Source organism: Tiliqua scincoides, chromosome 5 (genome assembly GCF_035046505.1).
Source record: "Tiliqua scincoides isolate rTilSci1 chromosome 5, rTilSci1.hap2, whole genome shotgun sequence".
NCBI classification, from domain to species: Eukaryota; Metazoa; Chordata; class Lepidosauria; order Squamata; family Scincidae; genus Tiliqua; species Tiliqua scincoides.
Window position 1 is genome coordinate 38,543,643 of NC_089825.1, and position 25,682 is coordinate 38,569,324.

The 25,682-nt window shown below is 41.8% G+C and overlaps 1 protein-coding gene across 2 annotated transcripts in view; it reads left to right on the plus strand.

Annotated features, from left to right (window-relative positions):
- The window catches only part of TAX1BP1 (Tax1 binding protein 1), a 41,538-nt gene extending 16,798 nt beyond the window's left edge, over positions 1-24,740 (plus strand). For both annotated transcript variants that reach the window (XM_066628613.1, XM_066628614.1), the window contains 11 exons: positions 717-865; positions 952-1,042; positions 2,788-2,973; positions 5,292-5,519; positions 7,178-7,324; positions 10,669-10,794; positions 11,848-11,919; positions 15,647-15,827; positions 16,118-16,266; positions 22,148-22,233; positions 23,719-24,740. In XM_066628613.1, coding sequence (XP_066484710.1) covers positions 717-865; positions 952-1,042; positions 2,788-2,973; positions 5,292-5,519; positions 7,178-7,324; positions 10,669-10,794; positions 11,848-11,919; positions 15,647-15,827; positions 16,118-16,266; positions 22,148-22,233; positions 23,719-23,920 — 1,617 coding nt within the window. In that variant the 3' untranslated portion in view covers positions 23,921-24,740. The remainder of the gene's footprint in view (positions 1-716; positions 866-951; positions 1,043-2,787; positions 2,974-5,291; positions 5,520-7,177; positions 7,325-10,668; positions 10,795-11,847; positions 11,920-15,646; positions 15,828-16,117; positions 16,267-22,147; positions 22,234-23,718) is intronic.
- Positions 24,741-25,682: the final 942 nt, after the last annotated feature.

A 25,682-nucleotide genomic window follows, 5' to 3' on the forward strand; every position in this document is an offset into this window, starting at 1 on the left:
GCAACTTTAAAAAACTTTCTTGGTTCACTTCTTTTTTTCCTAAATGAAGATATTTTCTGCCGTATGCTCTTTTTTAATACTTTAGAAGGGATTTGTTTAGAGACTTTCTAAGAAGTACAACTACTGTATCTGCTGTATTTATATTAAATAGGCTTCTTAGAACAGGTTATTATTCTTACTATACCTGTAATTGACTAATCAAGATGTGAACACAATGCTTTCATTCTTCTTAGCATTCTCCCCCCCCTTTAGAAACAGGCATGTGCAAGACACATAAGCATCTAGTCCACATCCTTGTCCACATTCTTATCCGTCTAAAACGGCGGTTTCAAACCCTTTTCATCTCATGGCACTAAAATTGTCAAGGCACACCATCAGTTTTTTGACAATTGGCAAGGCACACCACACTGACAGCAGAGGCTTGCATCCTCCAGTGGCCCTACTAACAGACAATCCTCCCCCAAACTCCTGTGGCACACCTGCAGGCTATCCATGGCATACCAGTATGCCATGACACAGTGGTTGTAAATGGCTGGTCTAAAAACTCTCAAAGGTGTACATCAAAGTTGTTCAGAGGTACTAAGTTTCCCAAACCACATCAAGGGTGACTTTGATTTCCACTCATCTTGTTGCCTGGGAGGAAATTTTGCAGTAGAACGAGCAAAACTGCTCACATGTAAACATACTAACATTCTCACACTTTTCTGTTTTGTAAGGATACCTTTAAAAGAGTAGAGACTCTTAAATCTGAAAAGGAAGAACTCAAGAAAAAGCATGATGAAGCAACTTCAAAAATTTTGCAGCTTGAAGAAGACATCATGACTGTTACTCAGAAAGCTATTGCCAAAGAGACAGAGCTGGACAGGTATGTGTCCAACACCTTGTAAGACACCTTATTTTCCATAAAGCTCTAATCAAAACCTAATAAATGTTTTAAAATCTTTTTCATAGTCTGAAGGACAAACTGAAGAAAGTAATTCTTGAAAAGGAACAACTTGAAAGCCAGTTAAAGACAGAGAAGGATGAGAAGGAACTCTATAAGGTAACTTGCATCAACCTGTATGCTGGTTTGAGAATTGGCATTAATATAGTCATAGATAGAAATGCGGTTGCATAGAAAACATGTCCTTTAGCTGACTTTTCCCATGTAGTTAATCTTTCAACCTTTATCATGAGGTGCACCCTTCCCCATAGGCCCTTGGTGGAAAGGTGTGGCACTGACAGCATCAACAGTTTCTCAAGTACTTCTGGCAACATTAACATGCATTCTTTGATTTATTCAGACGGGCTCTGCTGTGTGTTCTGATTAATTAAAAAAGTCTTTATTATCCTTTTCCTTCACCCCTGAAGCTGGTTGTCTTGCTCTAGTCATTCCAAACAGTGTACTTTCCTAGCCCTGGGCATCACTATTTAGGATATTACTGTACCTTTGAATGATTGCCTGACTGTCTTAACCCATTCCACATGTTCAGAAAAGTAAGACAGACTTATCTGAAGCATAGTATGACAGCATTCCTTGCTGATTCCTCCTCACTAATCATCACAGGTCATAGAGATATACCCAAATACTTGAGGCCTGAAAGCCCAATCCAGCAGCAATTTTTCAATGCAGACCCAAGGTAAGGGAACAAACATTCCCTTTTCTTGAGGAGGCCTCTGTGACTGCCTCCCCACTACAAGATGCAGCACACACCTCTTTGGCACAGCTGTGTCGGCACTGGAAAGTTGGATAGGATTGAGTCGTAAGTCCTTGATTGTAGTCTCCCTATTGACTACCTCATGAAGGAAGGATGGGAGATTTTAGTTACTCCTGCCTGCCTTAATGGTTTTAGAACTTGAGACACACATTGTTCTATATGGCCACTGTTTGGCCACATATATAACCTCGGGAATCTCGTCAAGCAGCAAAACAGAAATACGCCTGTCTTCATACGTAGAGCCATGCAGGTTAATAATCTCTTTTTCTGTATTCATGCAGAAAATGTTACCTGTGAAGTATCGTTTCTTAATTGAAATGTTCTTCTAAAATCATATTTCTAGGAGACTACTTGGGAGAGAAATTATTCTGATTTGTTACTTTTAAGGATAATATCCAAGAGAGTGAAATTGAGGTTTGTTTTTTTACAAACGCTGAAGCATTTTAAGCAGACATGATGTTCCTTTAGAGTGAACAGCTATGCAGGACCTATTTGGAAACTGGTCTGAATTTAAGACATTTTTTGAGTCATTATAGGACATAATTTTTTTCCACCTTTATTGGCATAAACAATCCATCAAGAAAACAAAACTAAAACATTCAAGGTTTAATGTTCAAAAAAATTTTTTTGAAGGCAGACAATTGCACATGCCTAGTGCGGATACCAAGCATTCTTATAGTTACATAGTTGAACTTATCTGTGGAGGGAGAACTTCTGTTCTTGTGTGTCCTTTAAGCATTAGAAGTCTTTATAGCAAGCTTATTATGAAATATACATCCTAGAAATGGCAATATAAAAGTTACAATCACGCTATACAGAGTGACTGTAGGATAATTGTATCTTGGCTTGCTATCAAATCAAAGTTGAAGTACAATTGCCTGAGTTCATACATAATGAGATAATATGGTTAGATCAAAAAGAAAAGTGGGAGTGTCCCATATCTTCCCTTTGCCTGTAGTGAAAGGGATCATGTGTGCTCTGTGGCTCATTTTTGTCTAAATCAGTTTTGGTTTTTGGGGCCTGTTTAGTGTGATGAGTGAAAAGTTGCACTGATTGTGAGTGTAGTTACAGATAGTTGTAAATATTACAGATACACTTGAAGAATACAGAAATAGAAAACACCAAACTAGCATCTGAAGTCCAGACACTAAAGAACCTGGATGGGAACAAAGAGAATCTGATAGCTTATTATAAAGAGGAAGTTGGCAGACTGCAACTATGTGTTTCAGAAAAAGAAAAGTTGAAGAGAGCTTTCTTGCTTACATCATCAAGCAAGGTAAGAGCTATTAAGAAAAACAAAATTTAGTGTTGGTTAAATCTGATTCCAGGATGTCTCTTTTGTTTGGATAGTCTGAATTTTCTAATGTGTTTATAGCATAAACATTATTTTGGTGTATTTTGTCACTTTACAATGAATTTTTGAACAACATTCACAAACGTGTTAGAATAAATGCAAAATTCCAGAATCAGTGCACGGTGAAACTGACTTAAAAGTCTCTGTGAAGGGATAGAGATGTTTGTGTTTCTCTTTGTCATATAGAACCTTAAAGTCTTACTGAGAAAAGCTTGGAGTGAAATTTAACTATGTGAGCCACAGTAAAAATGGCAGGCTAGGCGAGGGGGGGAGGAATTGGTGTAAGAAGGCAAGATGTTAGACTTCAAATTTATTTACAAATTTATGCCCCTTTGTATCTCCCTTCTGGGCATTCAATAAAACAAATGTGGGTGGGAATAAGTTATTTTGTGTTAGAACCTAGTCAAAGTACAGCGTTGATATAAATAGATCTAGTTGGATGCATTCCCCACTTGTATTCTTCAAATGCTCTTATAGGTTATTACAGAAGATGCTTTAGAAGTTATTTTCTGAATACTTCTTAATGCTCATAACTTCAAGTAAAAATGTTGGTCTCTGAAACTTTGTTTGCCACTTCATGTCTAAATGCCTTTCTACTCTACCTGATGAAATCTCATCTATTGAAGTAAGTAGTTGGCTGTTGGTTGGAGACAGCCAAAAAAAGAAAGACTTCTACTTGGTGGCAGCAGTAGAGGCAAGAAGGGAGCTGTCTTGCTCATCTTGCTTCCTATCCTGGTAAGGGCACTGCCTGAGCCATAGCAGCTTCATTTTAACTTGGTTGTAGTACCAATTTAAAGTGTGATCAAACGTTCAGATGTTGACTGTTAGGGTTTTTTCTTAGAGGAAAATTCTTCAATCTTCAACTTTATGTAGTCAAATGCCTTCTGTACTGAAATGTACTCTGTGTGGGTTAAGTATATGTATTCACATGTTATCCAACACTGTCCTTATAGAATTTTCAATAACTTCTATTCTGTATGAGAAAATTATGAAATAAATACAGCAAACAAGTTAAAAATCATCTTTGCCAGTTCTGTGTATGAAGATTTTTACTAAGCAGGTGTGGAGGAAAAAGGAATTAATCCCAGAGAAAATACTGAGAGGGCTGGCAACAAAGTCAAGTAGGGAATGGGCAAGAGATACCGCTGTGCAGCCCTGCTTATATTGGACCATGACACAGTTGTGATTGCACAGCATTCTGTCCATAGCCTTTGCATTGAAAGTAGATAGTGCTGCACCTTAGCCAATGCCTGTAACTTTTGCCCCAAACTTTGTATGCTATATATCTGTTGTACCTTTCCCCAAATGTTAGACCAGCATCTGTACATCATAATGGTACAGCTTTAGCAGCTGTTCTTAGCAACTTCCCCACCCCATAAGTCTGCGGTTTTCAAACTCTCTGGGAGTTTGAAACCCACAGTAAGTCTTTGCGGGGGTGGGGTGGGGAGGCAGCAGGGGCAGGGGGGTGGCAGCGACGTGATCCCCAGGATTGCATCGCTCAGGGGGCTGCAGGGACTGGGATGCACTCACCAGTCCCTGCAGCAGCCGTCCCTGTGTGCGGGGAGCCCTGCGCGAGTGCCTGCAGGGCACCCCAGGTCTGGGAAAGGGAGAGTGGAGCGATCTGCTCTGTCTCCGCAAAAGTGGAAGCGGAGCGTGATTGCCCCACTCTCCCTTTCCCTGACCTGGGGCACCCTGCAGGCGCTCGTGCAGGGCTCCCCGCACACAGGGACGGCTTGTGCAGGGAATGGAGGGTGCACCCCTGTTCCTGCAGCCCCATCAGAAGGGAAAGTGGAGCGATTGTGCTCCGCTTTCACATTTCCTGACCTGGGGAGCCCTTCCTAAGGTTGCGCAGGGCTCCCTGCACCCCTGGGAGGCTGCAGGAGGCTTGGGCAAGTGCACCCAAGCCCCTGCAGCCCCCCTGAGCGGCATGATCCTGCGGATCGCACCGCTGCCTTCCCCCTGTCTTCTGGCTGCCCCCGTCCCTTAAGGGGGCAGAGGCCAGGACCCACAGCCTGGGGTGTCGCGACTCCACAGTTTGAATACTGCTGCCATAGGTAAATGACTTGTATTAGCTGCTGAGGAGGAAGAATACCTTCTTAAATGCCTTTGCCTTCGCCTTCCACACTTGTGTATTTCATCTTGTTTCTGATAGATGTGCAATGCAAAGATTTGTTCCTTTCTGTGGGGAAATAAATTGTTAACAGTATTTTAAAATGAGATGATTAAAAACTTTTTTTCAGGAAGAGGCAAGTGTATTAAAGGAGCAGCTTCGGAAAGCTGAGGATCAGATCCAGGCTAGTAGACAGGAAGCTCTGTTGATGTCTAAAGAGCTTAGTGATGCTGTGAATGTGCGTGATAAAACTATGGCAGATCTTCATAATGCTCGACTGGAAAATGAGAAAGTGAAGAAGCAACTTTCTGATGCTCTGGCTGAGCTGAAAAAAGTCACTCTTGTGAATATTGAACAGGTAATAATTCTCTTTTCCTGTTCTTAGATATATTTGTATTGATTTTTCTCTGGGTAAGATATAAAGAATTTGACTACTAAGTCTCATTCATGTTCAGTGGAAATTAGTTCAGAAGGCATTAATTTTCAGTAGGGGGATAAAACAGTTAACTGAAATTTGAGAATTTCATATGCTTTCTGTACTTTCTGAAAAATCTCTACTTGGATTTTTCAGTTTACAAATGGGTGGCATATAGCTCAAATGCTGGATGAGACCTACAGGTAGCATGAAGATGTTTTAGGGTTTTGGGTAGCATGAAGATGTTTTAGGGTTTTGGGTAGCATGAAGATGTTTTAGGGTTGCTCCAGCTGTTCTCATTTGAAGAAACAATTTTAAATTATGGACACCAATTAGGAATAAGTTGGCACTTGCATTGTTCTTGACAATTTAACTATAATTTGGAGAACTTGAAAAGTTATACTTTGTCCAGATCTTCAGAGCAAGGTTTGATGTGTTAGTTGAACCCTAATTTAGGTTAGTACATTTTCTACCTTGCTCCAGAGCTAATTCAGACTGTTGGTTGTGATCCATAAACATAAAATGAAGAGGCCCAAGTTGAATAAAAAAAATTCCTGGTTTTGTTTGTGGTAGAATATTAGAAATTAGTTTAATATTGTTCTGTGCTTATGCTGTCTGATCCATTTAACACTCGTGACCTCTGAATTGAATGGAAATCGTTTAAAAACTATCTTTGTTGCCTGAAGTTTTGTAAGACTTTAAAAGACAAATTTTTGTCTAGAAGTATAGCATTTCAGAATGAACAAGAAAGTTAGAATTTGAACTGAATGTCATCTAGTGAATATAATTAGTAATTGGCCTTTTTGAGTCAATTATGCAAAATCAGTCGGTCAGTCCAAAAGAGTGTGTGCCTTAGCTGCAGTTCCTGCCTATCATGTGCTCTGAAATGCAGTGGAATCCATTTTCTGCTGGCACTTTACCTCAGAGCAAATTGTTAGAAGGTTCTCTGTGTTGCCTAGTGAATGGAGCGAAGTGTGGTCCTGTCAGCACCTAGCCCACTAGGAGTTTCATGAAAGTTGATGTAGGCTTTCAAAAGGGAAAACCAGGAAGGGTATTAATATTCAAAGTGAATTTCCACTTAGGAGAAACTTTGGTCATTTGCTTGAAATCAACCCCCCCCCCCCCCCAAATCCCTCTTTAAAAAAATCCCCATTAGTACATTTAGGTTTAGTACAGCATTTCTCAACGTTTGTCTCCCACCATACCACTTTGCATGGTTCACCTATTGGAAGTACCACCGGATGTAACTGGCAATGATATTGCTGCCAGTTATTTCAGATTGGGAGGCCAAATGCAATGCGAAAAACACTGGTAAGAGGCTCAGTGTGGATGTGGGGATCCTTTTCCAAGCATGCAAAAAGTGCATGCTCAAACTCTGCCTGCCAAGCCTTCTACTGCTGCTTGAGATGTTTCATTGCTGGACTCGCTGCCAGGTGGTGGGGGTCTGTGGGTCCCACATGTACCACTGGACACCACCTTGGGTACTACCAGTAGTTCAGATACCACTGGTTGAGAAACGCTGCTTCAGTAAAACTACTTCAGTGGTTTTTAATGAGCTTCTCTACAGCAGAAATAGATTTTTCTTGATTTTTTTGTTAAAGGAAAATTCCAATGTTGTTGAGAAGGAGTTGCGCAGAGAAGTTGAAGACTTAAAACTCCGTCTGCAGATGGCTGCTGATCATTACAAAGAAAAGTTCAAGGAATGCCAGAAACTGCAAAAACAAGTCAATAAACTTATCGACCAGACAGTAAGTAGCATTTGTGAATATATAACAGTATATTAATGTACAAACTTATAGCTTTTTAGAAAACGTTTTTAATGGGTTTCAGGAATCCTAACACTTTTGGGATACAATGGAATGCTTTTTTATAGTAGAAGTGCATGATGTCTGACAAATTTAAATTACCCATGAATGTACCTAGAAAGCTTATGAAATATTTGTTAATGCATCAAACCGTGCAAGTTTAATCTTAAGGCAGATGAGTCAACTAAAGTGTAACAGACAGAGAAAGTTGCAATACAAAGTCTAGATTTTCCCATGTATTCTGTACAGCATAAGATAACATATTTCTCCATTAACTTTTGCATCTTCTGGGCCTCATCTATAATCCTAATAGTGCCTAATTCTAATATTGAATCATACTGTGATTCCTATAGTCTCCTGGTTGCTTGAGTGTATTCTGATGTTTTATAAAGTGTAGGATGCCATGAGAAGGTATATGTAGAAAACTGCATTGTGCGAGAAGGAATAGTTCCACAGCAGATTTTCCTGTTTAGATGGTGGCATTGGTATGTTGTCATAATCTTTTCATAGCAAACCTCTTCAGTAACTTACTCTTCAGATAGCAACGGCATAAAAATGGATAAGTAATAACCAGAAAAAGACCCCCAAACACTTATCTCTCTGTTTGTACATGCTTCCAGACTTCAGGAGCTCAGTTCTTCGTAGGGCAATTAGTAGCTATCTTGCAAACTACAGGAGCTGAATGCTTTGCAGGATAATTAGCAGCTACAGTTTCTGATTTTTCTGAATAACCTCAGGGCTTCAAGCAATTAGTTATCTGATCTTTTAATCACCCTTTGTGGAACCACCAAAAGTCAGGTTGTGACCCACAGTAAAGGGTTTACTGGAACTGTTACGTGCGGGTATAGTTTCTGCAGCAAGCAGCTGTCCGCCTGCACTCTCTACCTATCTCTCAAGGCCAGCGCGTAGGCACTCCCGGGAACAAAGACGACACATGGCAGAAGTCCTCCACCAAACGTCTCTTTACTATGTACAATATATACAGCAACAGTCCAGATAGCACACAATTCACGGATCACACTGACGTAGCCTTCGACACAAACTCCACTCTGCATCGCCCACAACCCAGCTTGCCCTGGCTGGAGTATATACTTGCCACAGCCAATCAGAGTGAACTAGAAAGTGCTTAGTCACTCTGATGGCACATGGGGTGACATACCAGGTGACAGTCACCTGGTATGCATCACCAGATGTTGCATCATCTCTTCCCATGATGCTGTGCACAGTCAGGCCAAGGCTTCAGGGCCTGATACTATCCAGCCTGCAAATTACCTGCAGGCCCGGGGATGATCCCTTGACAGGGATCTTCCAGTAAAGCATTCCATTTGTCAAAGATCTTAGAAAAACATTAGCTGCCAGTATTCCTGCAGTAGGGCTTGACAACACCTGACCTTCCAGAGTTTTCTTGCCCATACAGCATAACGCAGTTGCAGTCCTCATAGTTTGAAACTCCAGGCTCCTGATGGTGATGGGCTGTATGGTAGAACGTTGGGCACTAGAATAAGACTTCAACCAGATGCAACTTGTAGGCCACATTTTTCTGCCTTGTGCTTTTATATCAAGCTATACATTCAGATTGTTACCTTCGTCCCTTAATATTTAATGGATTAGTAGACGAACATGGATTTTCAGAGAATTAAACTCTAGAATTATTTTTGAAGCAAGGATAAAAGCAAGTATAAGGGGATTGTGATATATTGTCCTATGATCTGTTTAGGTCAAGGAATAGGCATTTTAAGACCTTGGTAAGATATTGGATAAAAGCTACAGTCACTAGTGTTTTGTCTTTGTCCAGCACAGACAGTTGTAAATATCCTTTCCATTTGAGTAGTTTATCTATATGGATATCCAACCATTGACCTGAAAAAGGCAGCTGAACAAGAGCCAAGTTTGGTTATCTACAACTTAAAAGTTACATGTCTGAGCATATTTCTGTTTTCATCTTTGAAAAATAGCAAAGGTGAAATTTCTTGGTGCTACAAATATTCAGGGTGCTTCAGAGGGATCTGAAGGCCTTAGGAGTGGACCTTGACAAGTGGGAAACCCTGGCCTCTGAACAACCCGCTTGGAGGCAGGCTGTGCAGCATGGCCTTTCCCAGTTTGAAGAGACACTTGGCCAACAGTCTGAGGCAGAGAGGCAAAGAAGGAAGGCCCATAGCCAGGGAGACAGACCAGGGACAGACTGCACTTGCTCCCAGTGTGGAAGGGATTGTCACTCCCGAATTGGCCTTTTCGACCACACTAGACGCTGTTCCAGAACCACCATTCAGAGAGCGATACCATAGTCTTTCGAGACTGAAGGTTGCCTACACACAAATAGGCAACCTTTATTTTTTGCTCCAACTACAAAGACACTTTCTAAAATATGTGCTGTTAGACCAATTCATTTGATTCAGTATTTGCGTTTTCACAAAGGAGAAAACTATAAAAAAAAACTTACTGCCAGAACCTACTTGCATTTCATTTCTCTTTGTCAGCAAGTAAGAGGCTGCAATTGAAAGTGGAACAAAAATTTGCTTTAGAAATCAGAAAAGTGTTTTACTTTTTTAACCTATTTGCCTGCTTATAACCTGGCATCTTTTATAGTTCATTATTCTGAAAGTATTTCATCCTGATTCATCTACAGTAGTTGCAACTACTGTTTCATTGGTTTCAGTGGGTGTCTAACTGAGCAGTATGAAGACCCTTGCCTGTATTGCTTAGAGTATCTGATAGTTTAGGATGAAATGGCAACATTGAACAATGTTTAAAGCAAAGTGGCATGAAACAAGAATCTGAAACTAGGAGAAATGCTGGATTTCTCCAAGTGGGTGCTCCAGTTACATTTGCATAAAAATAAGTCCTGATTTTGTGCTATTTAACAAAAGTTGCATGTCTGCTGAACTTGCTGCTCTGATTTGCTAGTTCCTCTGGAGTTGGCTTAGCATTCTAGGTCATAAGTGATTCTTTTGCTCATTGTAGGTGTAGCCTCAATGGGTGTAGCCTTTGGATTCATGGACGAATGGTGTATGGGATAGTTGCAGTGCTTCGTGGAGTAAATTTATGATGTCGAAAGGGGGGCTACTTTGCAAGGAGGGATGGGTCAAAAGAATTGCAAAGAAATGTACTAAATCACACTGGAAGATTGTTTTATTGTTTTGATTCTTTTGCTGGGCCAATAAAACTGGCTCCAGACTCCTTAGATTATGAACAAGGAAGTCAAAAAGGAGCAGTTCCATTGTAACTGAAATAACCTTAAAAAACCAATAATTTTTTAAAACATTAACAATTTCAAATGTTATCTATAGGATGAGAAATTGAAGTGTGGTGTTTATGCTGATGAATTGGCCAAGTTAGAGCTGAAATGGAAGGAGCAAGTGAAAATTAGTGAGAGTGTGAAGCAACAGCTGGCTACAGTAGAAGACCAGTATTTGGTGAGTTGAATAATAAACTAAATCAGCTACTATTCAAGTTAGGTTTATGTTAAAATACATCAACATATTATATAAGTTGATTGGAAATCGGTCTTTTCTTGTTTGGGCATTAATTTACTTTATGGAACTGGGAAATATATGGAAATTTCTACTGGGTATTGGCATTCTTAGCTGAATCTTAGCTGAATCCTTTTACTTTTTCATGCCCATGCTAACTTAGAGTAGAGATGAATTTGTGGATTGTTCCATGCTGAGCTTCTGTGCTCAGAACTTGACCTGTTTTCCAGTTGTAGTCATTGTGTTTGAGCAGTGGTAATTTTATTTCAGCCATACTAGGGTAAGCAGTTGACAGAATGACTTTCTTAATGCCATTTTTTCTCTGCCGTCATTCGGTTTCTTGATGGTGATGTTTGCTATATACCAGTGTTTCTCAAACTGGGTCGGGACCCACTAGGTGGGTTGCGAGCCAATTTCAGGTGGGTCCCCATCCATTTCAATATTTTATTTTTAGTATATTTGATGCTGCCATGATATGTGACTGCATTTGGGGAAATGTTACAGAAATATACTTTTAAAAAGCTGCTATGTATATTCTTTTAACAATGGTCAATGGGACTTACTCCTGGGTAAGTGTGGGTAGGATTGCAGCCTCGGATTGCTAAAATTTTCCTGCTTGATGATGTCACTTCCAGTCATGGTATCTCTTCCGGTGGGTCCTGACAGAGTCTCATTCTGAAAAAGTGGGTCCCAGTGCTAAATGTATGAGAACCACTGCTATATACTCTTGAACCCTATTTTGGAAGAATTCATTTACTGTTGCTGTTTGCACAAGAGGCATAGTTTTCCATCAGCAGAACTGTAATATTAATGCTGTGACATGCACATGGTTAAACTGGAAAAAAACTTGTGTGTTTGTCTTCTGAATGAGTGTATAAGTTAAATACTCTCTGAACATGTTTATGCTCAATGATTTGATGTTTTGAAGTGCACCTATTTGCAGATAACTAATTGGCATTCACTAATGTGACTGGTTTGAACTTGTGTTTTAAATAGGTTCAGTTGGCAGAAAAAGACAGACAAATAAGTGAGCTGACATCCCATTTGGGAATCCTTAGCAGTGAGAAGGTACTGATGAAATGATTCCTATTAATGAGCTACCGAAATAAAATGTATTATGTTCCATTAGATTCCACTTGGAGCTGTTACAGTGCAAAGGACTTTGCTTCAACTGCCAAAGCCCTGCTTATACACCACAATATGTACTTAGAGAGGAAGTGTACCATTAGAAATCTTTCAGAGATAAACCTGAGTAACATGCATTCACAGAAATACTTGGAAGTGCTGGGCAACAAAGCCACTTTGCTGTTTTGCCACTTTGCTGCACTTTTTGAGAAAGGCCATGCAATTGTTAACTGTGTTTCCTATGTTATAGAGCAGGGATGCCCAAACCCCAGCCCTGGGGCCACTTGCGGCCCTTGGACTCCCGATCTGGCCTGCAGGGAGACTCCAGTCATGAATGAGCTCTGGCCCTCCAGAGACTTGCTGGAGCCCGTACTTGCCAGACGCAGCTGCTCTCAGTGTGATGGCCAACTGTTTGACCTCTCATGTGAGCTGTGGGACGAGGGCTCCCTCCGCTGCTTGTTGTCTCACGTCTGTGATGCAGAAGTAGTAGCAAAGGAAGGGCCAGCCTTGCTTTGTGCAAGGCCTTTTATAGGCCTTGAACTATTGCAAGACCTTCATTCATTCATATAAATTCAATCTCTAATATATTCATTTATGTAAATTTATTCAAATTTGAAATGTAAATTAATTCTTTTCTTTCCCGGCCCCCCGACACAGTGTCAGATTATGTGGCCCTCCTGCCAAAAAGTTTGGACACGCCTGTTATAGAAAGTACAAAAATTGTATTTCCCGTACCAAACGTGTATAATTCAATTGTGATGAGTTTTTAAAATAAGCTGTAATAATAAAATAATAATAAAACTTTATTTCTATCCCGCCCTTCTCCCCAAAGGGACCCATAGATTCTGTATTTTGCTAGAATCTGAAGTTTTAAAACCACTGAGTACTATTAAATCTGTTAAAATTTTGTTTAATCTGTTACAATAATTCTTCTGTTGTGTAAATAGGCTGATTAGTGTGAGTTCCCTACACTCTGAGAGTTTACATTCTCTACACAGTGTGGGGCGGAAGAAACCTTGAAGTCCTCCTTGATCTCTCAAACAAGAGGAGAGAACATTCCAGTGGGTAGAAAAGCAAGCAGCAGCCTCTATCATTTGTTTATCCAAAACTTCTGAAAAATGAAACATTAACCCTGCTATATATAAAGATTAGTTAGCAAGGATCCAGTACAGACAAGGCTGCCTGTCCTTTTCAATGTTTAGAAAGCCACTCTCGTCCAAAGTATTTGCTAGTTGTGAGTGGGTGTTGAGTGACTGAATGAAAGGCAAGTGCCACATGAACGGGATTGCGATGCTCTGGTGATTGAAAATCTTGTGGCCAGCGGAATTCTGTTCTACAACTTCAGTTAGCTTCATTGGGCTCTGGAAAGTTGCCAGCACTGCAGAATTCCATTGCCTTGTGTTTGGCTCCAGTCACTAAAGCAACTCAGCCACAATCAGATAGCTGCTACTTGGGAGTCACCCCAGAGCCAAATTGTTTTGTTTAAATTTAATACCTTGATAGACCTAGTTGAGTGTAATAAACAAGAAAAATAAGGAATAGCATTCAAAAGAAGATGCAGCACAGCTGTTTCGTTTCCCAACTCAAGACTTTTAAGAAATTCCTTAAAAGGTTACAGTGACTGGAAAATTGTTTTTTAAAAAAATTAAACAAATGTTTCCCAAGCATCTCTTAAATGCATAGATTTTGATGTTGAGTTGTTTCTAGCTCCTTGTTACTGCTTTTCCAACAAAGGAATTTTTGAATGCTACAAATGCATTATTTTCATAAAAATGATGCACTACAATTGCAGTATAGCACATGCAGTACAATTCTTTAATGAACCTAAATAAACACAGGATTTTGATAAAGCTATAGGAAACTAATTTTACACTTGATTCCAAGAATTGTGATAATGCAGACTTGCTATTTAAAGACCTCACTTAAAGGGTTAAACAAAGTACAATATACATTTGGGCCCCCCTTCTCCATGGGTTTGGTGCCCATGGATTTGACAAAGTTGACTCTTTGTCTTCTGGTTGTGCCCAGGAAGTGTTCTGAGGTGTGTGGAAGCCCTCTGGGCTCTTTGCGGATTTAATTATCCACACAAATTGGTGGGGTGGTCCAGGAATGGATTCCCTGCAGATACAGAGCACCTACAGTATAGCGTTTCATGTTCCACTTTGTGACCAGCACTTGTTTATAAATGACATCTGACAGAAAATACCAAGAACTTACACTTCTAGCTGTTTCAAACTTGTTAAGTTATTTAATCCTCATTGAATGCATGCCTGCTCATACAGTGGCTCTGTGGAGGCTGGCACAGGGCTTTCCACACCCCTGGGAGCCTGCTCTAGCCTCTGGAAAGGCTCAACAAGCCTTTGCACCCCTCGACAGCGACACAATTCTGGCAATCATGTCACTGCCTTCCCCTTCCCTGCCCCATAAGGGTGCAGAGGCCAGGTCTCTCTGGCTGTCACGACAGCCCAGTTTGAGAACCACTGAGTTAGATGTTACGTCCAAAGAATTATGCTAGTTCTAGCTACTTCAAGGAAATGTGAGCATTTTAAACTTTCTTTGGATTGAACCCTAAATTAATTTCCTCCTAATTTTACAATAATGGTAGCTTCCAACTTTTGAACTCTGCCAGAACAGCAAATGTGCAGTATTTGACCCTAATGCCCCAATCATTGATAATCCACACTCTACTGAATTTCTTGATTGTGATATTTATATCCCGCCTTTAAACCCAGTTACTAAATTTAAAATTCAGATGCATGTGAAAATAGAGTATGACACAAAGTGCAAACAGCAGAAAAACAAATGGCTAACAGAAACTGCCTGTAGGTTCCAGATGTCCTCTGAAACAGCACATCATTTGATTGACCTGACGAGGCTGACAAAGGTGTCTAAAAATTGTGGTTGGAAGGGAAAGTGGGCTTGCATGGTCATGCTGATGCATACATGAGATCATTGCTGTGCCTTTTTTGATACCTACATGCAAAAAGACAGCTACTTATGTACCATTTTATTTCAAAGGAAGCATGTTTTCCTAATTCTGTGCTATTTGGATCTTCAGGTGGAATCTTTAGGACTCACACTTTGGTGGGTTCCTCTCATTCCATTCTCCTATCATGTGCACGTCGTCTAGTGTCAGTGTTCTACCACTCTCCATACTCAGATCATTGTTTAGTAATCAGGATTTGATCAGGCAGTCATTCAGAATCATTAGTATGGACAAATCGTAGCGGGTGTGTTTGCCATTTTAAATTTACAGATCTGGAAGCACATTTCATATACAATGAATGCTGTGTGTCTAATCCAACTGTGAAACATTTATTATGAGACAAGCCTGTAGTGTCCACTTGTGGATGGCACTTGTTGAACTTGATCTAATTTTAAGTGGCTGGCATATACCAGGAGTTTGTATCTGCTCAATATCATTTTGCAGTAGAAGCGGATAATTGGCTCTGTTTAATGAGTACCACTCAAATGGCAAATACAAAATTTTTCAGTTGTAGACCAACTGTTCAGTTGACTTAAGGGGTAAAAACGATTCTAATATGACAGGTAAAATATCTGAAATCTTTTAAAATCCTTTGCAATCGGCAGTAGAATGGAATGCCAAGCAACACATCTACAAATGACTGATTTCTGCCTATGTCACCATTATTTTTAAACTTTTCTGTAGCCTCTTGGAAGGAGACCAGAAAATCAAGCAGAAAGAATAACTGAAGGACAGATTTCGCAGCAAGCATTATATTTTCTCAATCCAGTTCTCAATGCTGAGGATGATGGACAGGTTCCTGCTGTGCCAACGAGGCTACCGGTTTTGCAGTATGGAAACCCTTATACAACCCAGGAAACAAGAGGTTGGAAAATATTGAAAAATTCCACAGGGAAATATGCAGTGGTATTCATTTTGCAACTGAAACCAGCAATGTTTGATTTTGGTTTATAAGATTACATTATGTTGGAAGGAAATGTCTAAAACCAGGGGCATTTTTGTACAGGCAGTTATTCATTTACATTTTGTCAAAGTTTGTATATTTTACTTGTTAAACATTTGGTTGATAAGGTTTTGCTGGAATATTTTGTATATTTTTCTCAATATCCTTTAAGCTTACATAAGCCAGTGCTCATCTCCTGATTGTGCTTGCAGACGGAGCAGATGGTGCATTTTACCCTGATGAGATCCAGAGACCACCTGTTAGAGCGCCCTCCTGGGGACTTGAAGACACTGTAGTGTGCAGCCAGCCTGCTCGCAACCTTAGTAGACCTGATGGGTTAGAAGACCCTGAAGATAGCAATGTAAGTTTCAGGTCATGAGGATCTCGTTTGTATTTCTGTACATGGTAAATTTTCATTTAGCATCGTTTTTCTTTTAGGAAGCCTCTGCAAAGGCAGCTTTTTAATATTCAATGGAAACAGAGCAAATTCTAGCCCTAGCTAGTTGTTGAAACTGATACTCAACATTTTATAGTTTTTCAATTGTGCAAAGTACTTCACGTGCATTATCTTGCTGTATTGTTGTCCTTGCAACAAACCTGTAATGTAAGCAGTATTCCCATACTGCAGATGGGAGACTGAGACTGAGAGGGGATGGCTTACTTTAAGGCCACATAGAGATAATTCATGGCACAAGTGAGGTTTGCACTGTATAAAATCCTCCTTTGTAGTTTAGAGCCAGTACCCACCCTCCTGATGTATGCATCTCCAGCCCTGTCAGATCGTCTGTTCAGTGCCCATAGTTCCGTCCTGTCACCTGAGTTGATGCCATCAACGGTGATCTGTTTGGGCTCTGCTTGCTTACTGCTGACTCTTGTCAGAAATGTGTGTGGAGAACCCATTTGTATGCGCAGCTATTTAGTTAGGAATAGGTGTGTGGAAACTTCTAGGTCAGGGATCGGCAACCTTAAACATTCAAAGAGCCATTTGTGCCTGTTTTCCAGAGAAAAGAAAACCTTGGGAGCCACAAAACCCTTTTGACATCTAAAATGAAGATAACACTGCATATATAGTTTTTTTTTACCTTTATGCTCTTATAGGTCCCATTTTTATAATGTAGCCCCCACTTGTAGCTTTTAGTTAGTTTTGTCATACATTCTTGTCCTGTGTTTTCAGACGCCTGGTCGGGGGGGGGGGTTTCTCTCTTCTTCCTGGCCACAACCATTTGCAAACAGTCTCTCTCTCTCTCATATATATCCCTACTTTAATAGAATGGGGAGGGTGAAGAGAGAGACTGCTAGGATGGATGCAGAAGTTTTTATAGCCTCTTCCCCTTCCTTCCATCCCCCCTTCCTCTTCCCCAGACCCCCCTTGACCAGATTCTGTGGGATCCTCTTTCTCCCTTCCCAGGCATCATCAGCACATCATCCCAATCATGTACACGCATGTCCACATTCGCAGTGTGTACACCCACCCCATCCTCCCCCCACACACACACTCCCCAAGTTTGATCCTTAAGCATAAGGTCTCCGGTGGGAGGCTCTGTGTGCCCAGAAAATGCCCCATGTTTGCATCAACCTCCCCTCCCTCCCTCGCTCTCCCTCATCTTTTCACGCAGGATCCTAACAGAGCCCTCTTCAGTCTTCCACCACCACCCCACTTCCCAGCTCTGCTCTCTCGGTAGAGATGTGCAATGCTGAATAGCACATTTCCGAGCCAGCCACCGACATCCCTCCTCCCTTCACGGTAGTGATTCTGCTGCTGCTGCCATCACACATGTCAATGGGAGGGGGGAACGCACAAGATCTGGTTCAGCAGGAAACGGGAGCATCGCAAAAGCCTCCCCAGCCATGAAGCAGTTAAAGATTGGCTGCATTGCATGATGGGACTTGTAGTCTTCAGGGGGATGTGACTGTTCTGTCCATCCTGGACTCTGGAGCCTCCCTAAGGTCCCAAGGGGGGAGGAGGAGGGGCAGAAAAGGGGCTTTGTGGGCGCTGAGTAGTGAGCCCCACTGAAAAGGACAGGGCTCCCCTTGCGCCCAGGGAGGCCCAAGACACCGGCAGGCAGGCAGCCAGCCAGCGGGGACCATCTCTCGCGCTTCGTCTGAGGGGAGGGAGAAGGGGCTCCCACCTGCCCCTCAAACCTGGGCTGTGACTGTGCGGGCTCTCACCGAGGAGAGACTGCGATGACTGCTGTGGGCGAGGTCGGCGCCCCGCACTCACCAGCAACCAGCGCCTGCAGCACATCGCGCCGGAGAGAGGCGCCCTCGGGAATGGGCTGGCTGGGCGGCGGCAGGGAAGGCGCCCCGCTTCCAGCGCCTCTTGGGAGCCACACCAGAAGGCTGAAAGAGCTGCGTGCGGCTCCAAAAACACAGGTTGCTGACCCCAGTTCTAGGTGGATGGGGAATGACTGTGCTAAGATGGTTTACTAATTGGAAAGCTATATGTTAACCACAATATGGACACTTACTATAAATGAAAATGGAAGAAATAGGTGTAGATATTGTGTGTCAGGAAGAGCATTACTACATCAGTAAGGTTGGTCAGCTAATCTTTGTTACTGAAGATGTTAAACTAGATAAAACAGGATATGTGGACAAAATACCAAATATTAATATCTGCCCTGATATTGTAAAATATCAATTTTAATCATTCATGTAAGCAGGTTATGAGTTAATGTCTTTAAATATTTGCCATCTGAATTGGTGGTGGTGGTGGTTTCTTGCTCATGTACTGTGTGATAAATATAAAGTTGTAATAAGTTGGGGTAGATGATAAAATATGGTGAGCTATACTGTTAACTGTATGACACAGTTTCTTTGCACCCTTTAATTTTAAGAAACATTTTAATAAGAGACATTCCTTTATAAAGTCCTGGTGCTCTTTGCAAGTATAGTGGTATCATGACCTGCTTCTCATTTAGTCTAGTTTGCCGCATTTAATTGCTATTAACCTTTGCGGAAACTGTTCAGTGTTCAGACAGGCATGATTTTAGCCCTGGTGCTGAGTACCATAATGGGGAAAAATGTATCTCTTCCGCCTGCCTTTTGCCCCCTGAGTCCATTACTGTGAATAATTAGGGAAGCTGTCAGAACTTTTGCGGCCTATTTAAGGTCTTCAGTATGGGCTTAGTGCATTTGCCTACCTTTACTTCACATTTTGCATATTTAATCTGATCATTCTTGGCACAGACATTACAGATGACAAGCCCTTCTACTCTTGAGTCATCTGCTGCAGTTTAATTAGCAGAGTGTTCTTTCTAATCTATGTGCTTTGCCCTCTCTCAAACCTGAGAGGAACAGAGCTCAAGTCTTGTGCTCATTTGCTGACACAGCTTAGGTTTTGTAATGAGGTAGAAGGAGCCTAATATGCTTAAATGGGAACCAACTTTGGGCAAGTGTGTGCCTGTTTGCAGAAAATTTTTCTTGTCTTACATCAAATGGAAATTTCGAACATGTTATCTTCATACTTTTCTGCTTGTCAAATGAGAATCACTTAGCTGTTCCCAGGAAAGAGTATTCAGAAGAATTAATAGATGCTAATTTCCTTGCACGGGTCCAGATGCTGGTGCACTGCAGTCCTTGGCTGAGACCCTTTCAGAGTAAGCAAGGAAGGCTCAAAGCAGGGTGAGAAATGCCCCTTGTTGCATTTTCATGCATTTAGTACAGGGGTGCCCAAACCCTGGCCCTGGGGCCGCATGTGGCCCTCGAAGCCTCTCAATGCGGCCCTCAGGAAGCCCCCAGTCTCCAATGAGCCTCTGGCCCTCCAGAGATTTGTTAGAGCCCGCACTGGCCCGACGCAACTGCTCGCAGCATGAGGGTGACTGTTTGACCTCTCACATGAGTGTGGGATGAGGGCTCCCTCCACTTCTTGCTGTTTCACGTCTGTGATGCAGTAGCGGCAGCAAAGGAAAGGCCAGCCTTGCTTTGTGCAAGGCCTTCATTCATTCATATAAGTTCGTCTTTAATATATTCATTTATGTAAATTTATCCAAATTTTAAATGTAAATTAATTCTTTTTTTCCTTGGCCCCCGACACAGTGTCAGACAGCTGATGTGGCCCTCCTACCAAAAACTTTGGACACCCCTGATCTAGTAGAATGAGCTGTCCAAAATAAATTGAATAAAGCTGTCTGTCTTTAACTGTTAGAACAACAATCCAACTGCCAACTGAGTATCTGGTAGTGGCCAGTGTGGAAATGTAAATTTAAAATCCTTTGGCAGCCCTGATGCTCCTGGAACACTTGCATATCCAGGACAATTTGCTGAAATCTGAAATTACTTGATAATTAGAATAAATATTATACAGTTTGTAATGGCCTGACTATCCATAAGTATGATGAGTTTCATCGTTGCCAGCTTCAATTACTTATGTCCTGTTAGTGCTCATGAAAAGAGAACACAACTGACTGTGATGATGAGAGGAAGCGACCAAACAGGACAATTTAGCTGATGGACCTGAGTGCACGTTGCCATGTGTGACATGCCTAGTTGGCAGTCGTAGCACATCTGGCTCATTCAAAAATCGTAACTGCTGGGCCTTCTGTCTAAATTTCTCCCTCCTGTGTTTCTTGCAGGTTGTTTTTTTTCAGCAGTTTAATTTTATGAGGGTCGCCCAGAAAGTAATGCACCACATTTTTTTCTTCAACAATTATTTATTGAAACTTACACACAAGAAAGAATGATGTTTCTTCTACACTCCCTATTTTTGCATGTAATCTCCATCCAGTTCTATGGCCTTCCTCCAGCGAGACACAAGGGCATGTATGCCCTGTAGGTACCACTCCTTGTTCTGGTCACAAAGCCATTTCTGCACTGTGCGAATCACCTCTTCGTCATCCTCAAAATGTCTTCCGCGAATGGCATCCTTTAATGGCCCAAACCAGTGGAAGTCTGAGGGAGCTAGGTCAGGGCTGTAGGGTGGATGGGGTAACACAGTCCAACCCTGTTTAGTGATGTGTTCCAAAGTCCTCAAACTTGTGTGAGGCCGAGCGTTATCATGTTGAATCAAACATTCACCTGGGTTGTTATGGCGCCAAAGTCGCTGGAAGTGCTTCTTGAGTTTGGTTAATGTCTTCACATAAGCTTCAGAATTAATGGTGCTGCCTCTTGGCATCACATCAATGAGTATGATGCCCTCACAGTCCCAAAACACAGTGATCATGACCTTACCAGCGGAAGCAGTTGCTTTGAATTTTTTCTTCTGTGGAGGTTGAGGATGACGCCATTCCATTGACTGTCGTTTTGTTTTGGGCTCAAAATAGTGAACCCAGGTTTCATTACCTGTCACAATCCTGGACAAGAATGCTTCCCCCTCATCTTCAAAATGTTTCAGCAACTCAGAAGAAATGTTTTTTCTGAGAGGTTTGTGGTCCACCGTAAGACAGCGCGGAACCCATCGTGCACACACTTTTGAGTAATCAAGAGCACGGATGATTGCATCCACACTTCCTTTGCTGATTGACAGCTTCAGCGCCAACTGCCTAGTCGTTATGCGTCGGTCCTCGCGAATGAGCACATCAGCAAGCTGCGTCTTGTCAGGTGTGACAGCCGTGGATGGCCGCCCCGAACGCTGCAAATCTTGGAGCTCTGCCAAACCGCCTTCTAATGGCCTCACCCTCTGTGCCCAGCGACAAAACCGTACTTCTGTCAACTGCAGATTCTCCATAAACTGTACACAAACGTTTGTGAATGTTCCCAACAGTTTCTTTCTCCGCAGCGAGAAATTCAATGACGACACGCTGCTTGTAACGTACTTCACTTACAGACGCCATTTCGAAACACTGCTGCAGCTACGCTATCTGTCTGAAGAAACCAAAAATTTGTGTGCGCACTCCTGAAAATTCAAATAATGTATATCTAAAGTTTCGCATTCGTACCATTACTGTAGGCCGAGAAAAAAAATGTGGTGCATTACTTTCTGGGCGACCCTCGTACATTCTGTTCTGCTTTAACTTCACTACTTGACAGAATGCTATTTTGGCATGTAATCTGGCACTCTACATCTTGTTTTGCCCAGTTTTCACTGGGTCTGGTCTCTGGGTACCATTGAGGGGATCTTTGTGAGGAGGTCTTTGTCAGGATTGGTGGCTAAAAATGTGTTGGCACTACAGAGCTAGTTGTTATTGTACATGCTTAATTTATATATAAGTACATTTTTTAAAGCATGGGGGATGGTTCAAGTAAAAAATGAAACGAGACAAGTAACTTTGGAAGCAAATCACAATCCAGAATATTGTTTACAGGATGATGAGGCAAGTGCGCCATCTGCTCCAGATCCACCAAACCTTCACTTACGTGAACGTGGAACCGGGTTTTGTTTTGATTCCAGGTAAGGTGGCCTTTTTGTATTTGAAAGTAGCTTCAGTACTATTTTGTGTGTTTTTTGCTATTACTTGGAAATTTGTTTCTGAAGATTTCCTCCCAACTTTCAGTGTTACATTTGGGAAATGGCTATTCTCAGAAAAGCCAAATTCCATTGGGATAGTATAAGCCCTTTACAATCACTCTTAACAGCCTTTTGGATCATAGCCATTTTATCTGGAGGAAATACAACATGCCCACCCCACCACATCCTATGTTTTGATTTGCTGTGAGAATGGGATGACAAAACTGTTAGGTAGATCTACCTTTGTCTGGGCGTGGCGGGGGCCTTTTGTTGTGTTCCACAGCCTCCCCTTTTTGCTGCTGATCTTTGCAGAAAATCATGCTGGTCAACTGCTTCTGCCTAGAAATCAGGGCACAGAGCCTGCTGGGGCAATGGGCAGCAGAAGCGGCTGTCCAGCATGAGACTGGCATGGAATGAAAAGCCTTTGCCACCGCCGTGCTCAGACAGTAATCTTGCAATGTAGCAGTTCATATTTGGAGACTGCTGTCCTAGAAGACCAGGGGCTCTGCCTTACCAACAGTATAAGAAGCAGCCCCTTTAAGTTCAGTGAGACTTACTCCCATGCAGATAGGTTTAGGATTGTAGCCCAAGTCTCATTCAGATTACAAGTGGAGCCTATTTATCTGCGTTAGTGCAGATAAATTAACAAAAAACGCGTTGTGCTAAATTCCATAGTTAAGCAAATACGCTGCAGCTTGACACTTCCAGATGGAAGGAAACTAAGGCAGCTGTTATCAGTCCCCTCCGTCCTCAGCCGTCCCTGTTGCCAGCTGTCCCCGCTTCTTTCACAGGTGGGATGCTGAGCTTCTAAGAGTCCAACCCTATGCATTTCTATTCAGAAGTAAGCCCCATTGTAGTCAGTGGGGCTTGCTCCCAGGAAAGTGTGGAGAGGGTTGTAGCCTAAATCTCATGCTTTGCTTGCTGGGAAGGCTTGCTTGTGTTGGTGATTGCCTGCACCATCTCATGGGGGGGGGGTGAGTTTTTTTAAAGCAATCCCCTCTATTACTAGCACCCCTGCCGTGTGTGTGTGTGTGAGTGAGAGAGCGAGAGAGAGCACTCCACCTTGCTGCACGTGTGCTGGCTACAGAGGTTTTTTGCCCCCCCCCCCTGTTCAGCCTCCCTGCTGCCTCAGGGGCTCCAGGAGTCTTACTGTCCCTTCGCAAGGGGAACCTCTTCCAGGGCTGTTTCCCTGCCTGGGTAAGGCGTAGCCTTTTTGCAGTGTTTTGGGCTGCCTGGAAACAGAGCCAGCGCAGGGCAAAGGAGGCAAAGATGTGTGTGACTTTCAGCACCCCATCCCATTCGTGTTGAGACAAATCCGCAGATAAAAAAAATCCGTGGATAAATAGGCTGCACCTGTACTGGTTATGGAAGATCAGACTGGTCCCAATTTTATAATCTTGAATGCTTTTTTCTCTTATGTATTCCAAGTTTTGTGCACATCAAGAAGTGTCCACTTTGCGAAGTGATGTTTCCTCCAAACTATGATCAGTCCAAGTTTGAAGAACATGTCGAGAGTCACTGGAAGGTGTGTCCTATGTGCAATGAACAGTTTCCTCCTGACTATGACCAGCAAGGCTTTGAAAGGCATGTCCAAACACACTTTGATCAGAATGTTTTAAATTTTGACTAGCTTGGGGTATCTTGTGCAGTTTAGTTTAGACAAGACTTGAATGAGTGAGTTCTGTAAGCCAGGAGAATGCAACTCTCATAACTTGATGTAAGCTTCTTATTTAAAAGCGACTTTTAGCACACAGTGCTCTGCAGTGCAGTTGATTCAGAGTAAACCTTTGGCTTGCTAGCAAGTGTTGGGTTAGCCTTCCTTGATCTAGCATATACCCAAAGCTGTAATGTCTGTCAATATTTATTCCCTTGCTAACAAAATGTATAAGAATACTGGAAATGCACAGACCTGTTCAGAAACCTCAGAAGTCCAGTAGGTTGTGGTGCGTTTTACAGAATGACATGATTTTGCTTCTGCTTGTGCTTATTAAAATATGATTAATTAAAATTTCTCATTCCTTAATAAAATGGGGTTTCTCAGTAATCTTGTGTGTATTCCTTCATGTAATTGTTTGATTCGGAAAGTTATATAATTTATCCAATTAAAGTATAGTTTTTTACATCTATGTCAGAAGTGTAGTTCCATAAACACCCTTATGACAACACTCACTTTCAGATAAACGTTATTTCTTTTAAATGTCACAAATGCTTGTAATTTGTTGACTTTCTGCATTTAGTGCTGTTGGAAAGTAACTGTAAAATATTGCTACCATTGGCTTTCTGCAGATTTCTACCATGTGTAAGTAGCTTCTCCATCGTATAGCAAGTTATGTTGATAGGGACTAAGCGTTTTAGAATAAACTGTATTCTTTGCACATTTCTTTCCCATTGGACTTGCAGTGTATATCTAAAACACTATATTTTTAAAGAATAAATCTGTTGTAATTTGATCCCTTTGGGTAAAATTATTCACTTTTCATCTGTTGTACAATAGTCAATTAAAATCAAAAACTAAAAAAAAAACCTGTGTGGGTGTATTACTCCTCTCCCCCCCCCCAGCTTTTTGTTTGTGAGTTTCATTTTGACTGGCTCAATAACTTGTTTCTGAGTCCCTCCAGTGTAGGTTTTGGGGAGCATGACAGTGAGGAGTTGCAGATGGGGAAATTGCCATCTGCTCCTACCATAGGATCTTTGGAGCCAAACTCCTGTAATTTACCATGGCTTTATTCTTTCACGTTGCTTCAAAGCCGTTTCTGCTCAACATTGCATATATGCAACAATGACCGAATGTGTACACCTGTGGGTTGGGCAAAAATGGGTTAATGTGTAGTTTTCCTGTATCAAATTGATACTTCCTTTTCCTCTAAAATTCAGTCCTTTTTGTTTTTTAGATCAGTACAAGTGTAACACTGTCACTTAAGCAAGCAGAAGCAGGCCATGGGCTAGCATTTTCTCCTTCCCTCTTTGCCCCTCTAGCATGAATTTCCCCCTCATCCTTCCCCCATCTACCTCTCCACTGCCCAGTGGTTCGGGTGGCCACAGAGCAGCAGCAGTCCACTGGGGCTGAGCTAACACGGATGCTGGACAGACACTGAGGGCTGCAGATGTGCCTTATGGCATGTTGTGACACTCAGCATCGCCGGTGGACCAGAGCTAAGAGCTCAGGATTGGGCTCTTGGTTAGATGGCTGCCTTGAACAGATTGCATGGTGCATGCTTGATCTCTAAAAACCATTATCTTAAGTTTCAAAATAGATTATTAGTTCAATTAACTTTTGGTCTTTATAGTATGATAAATTAATTCACTGTGTGCTAGTCATCGGCTTATGGGGAGTACCTTGTGTGTGTTTCTTAATTTTAAGCCCTATGGATTATGTAGAAAACTCAGGGTCC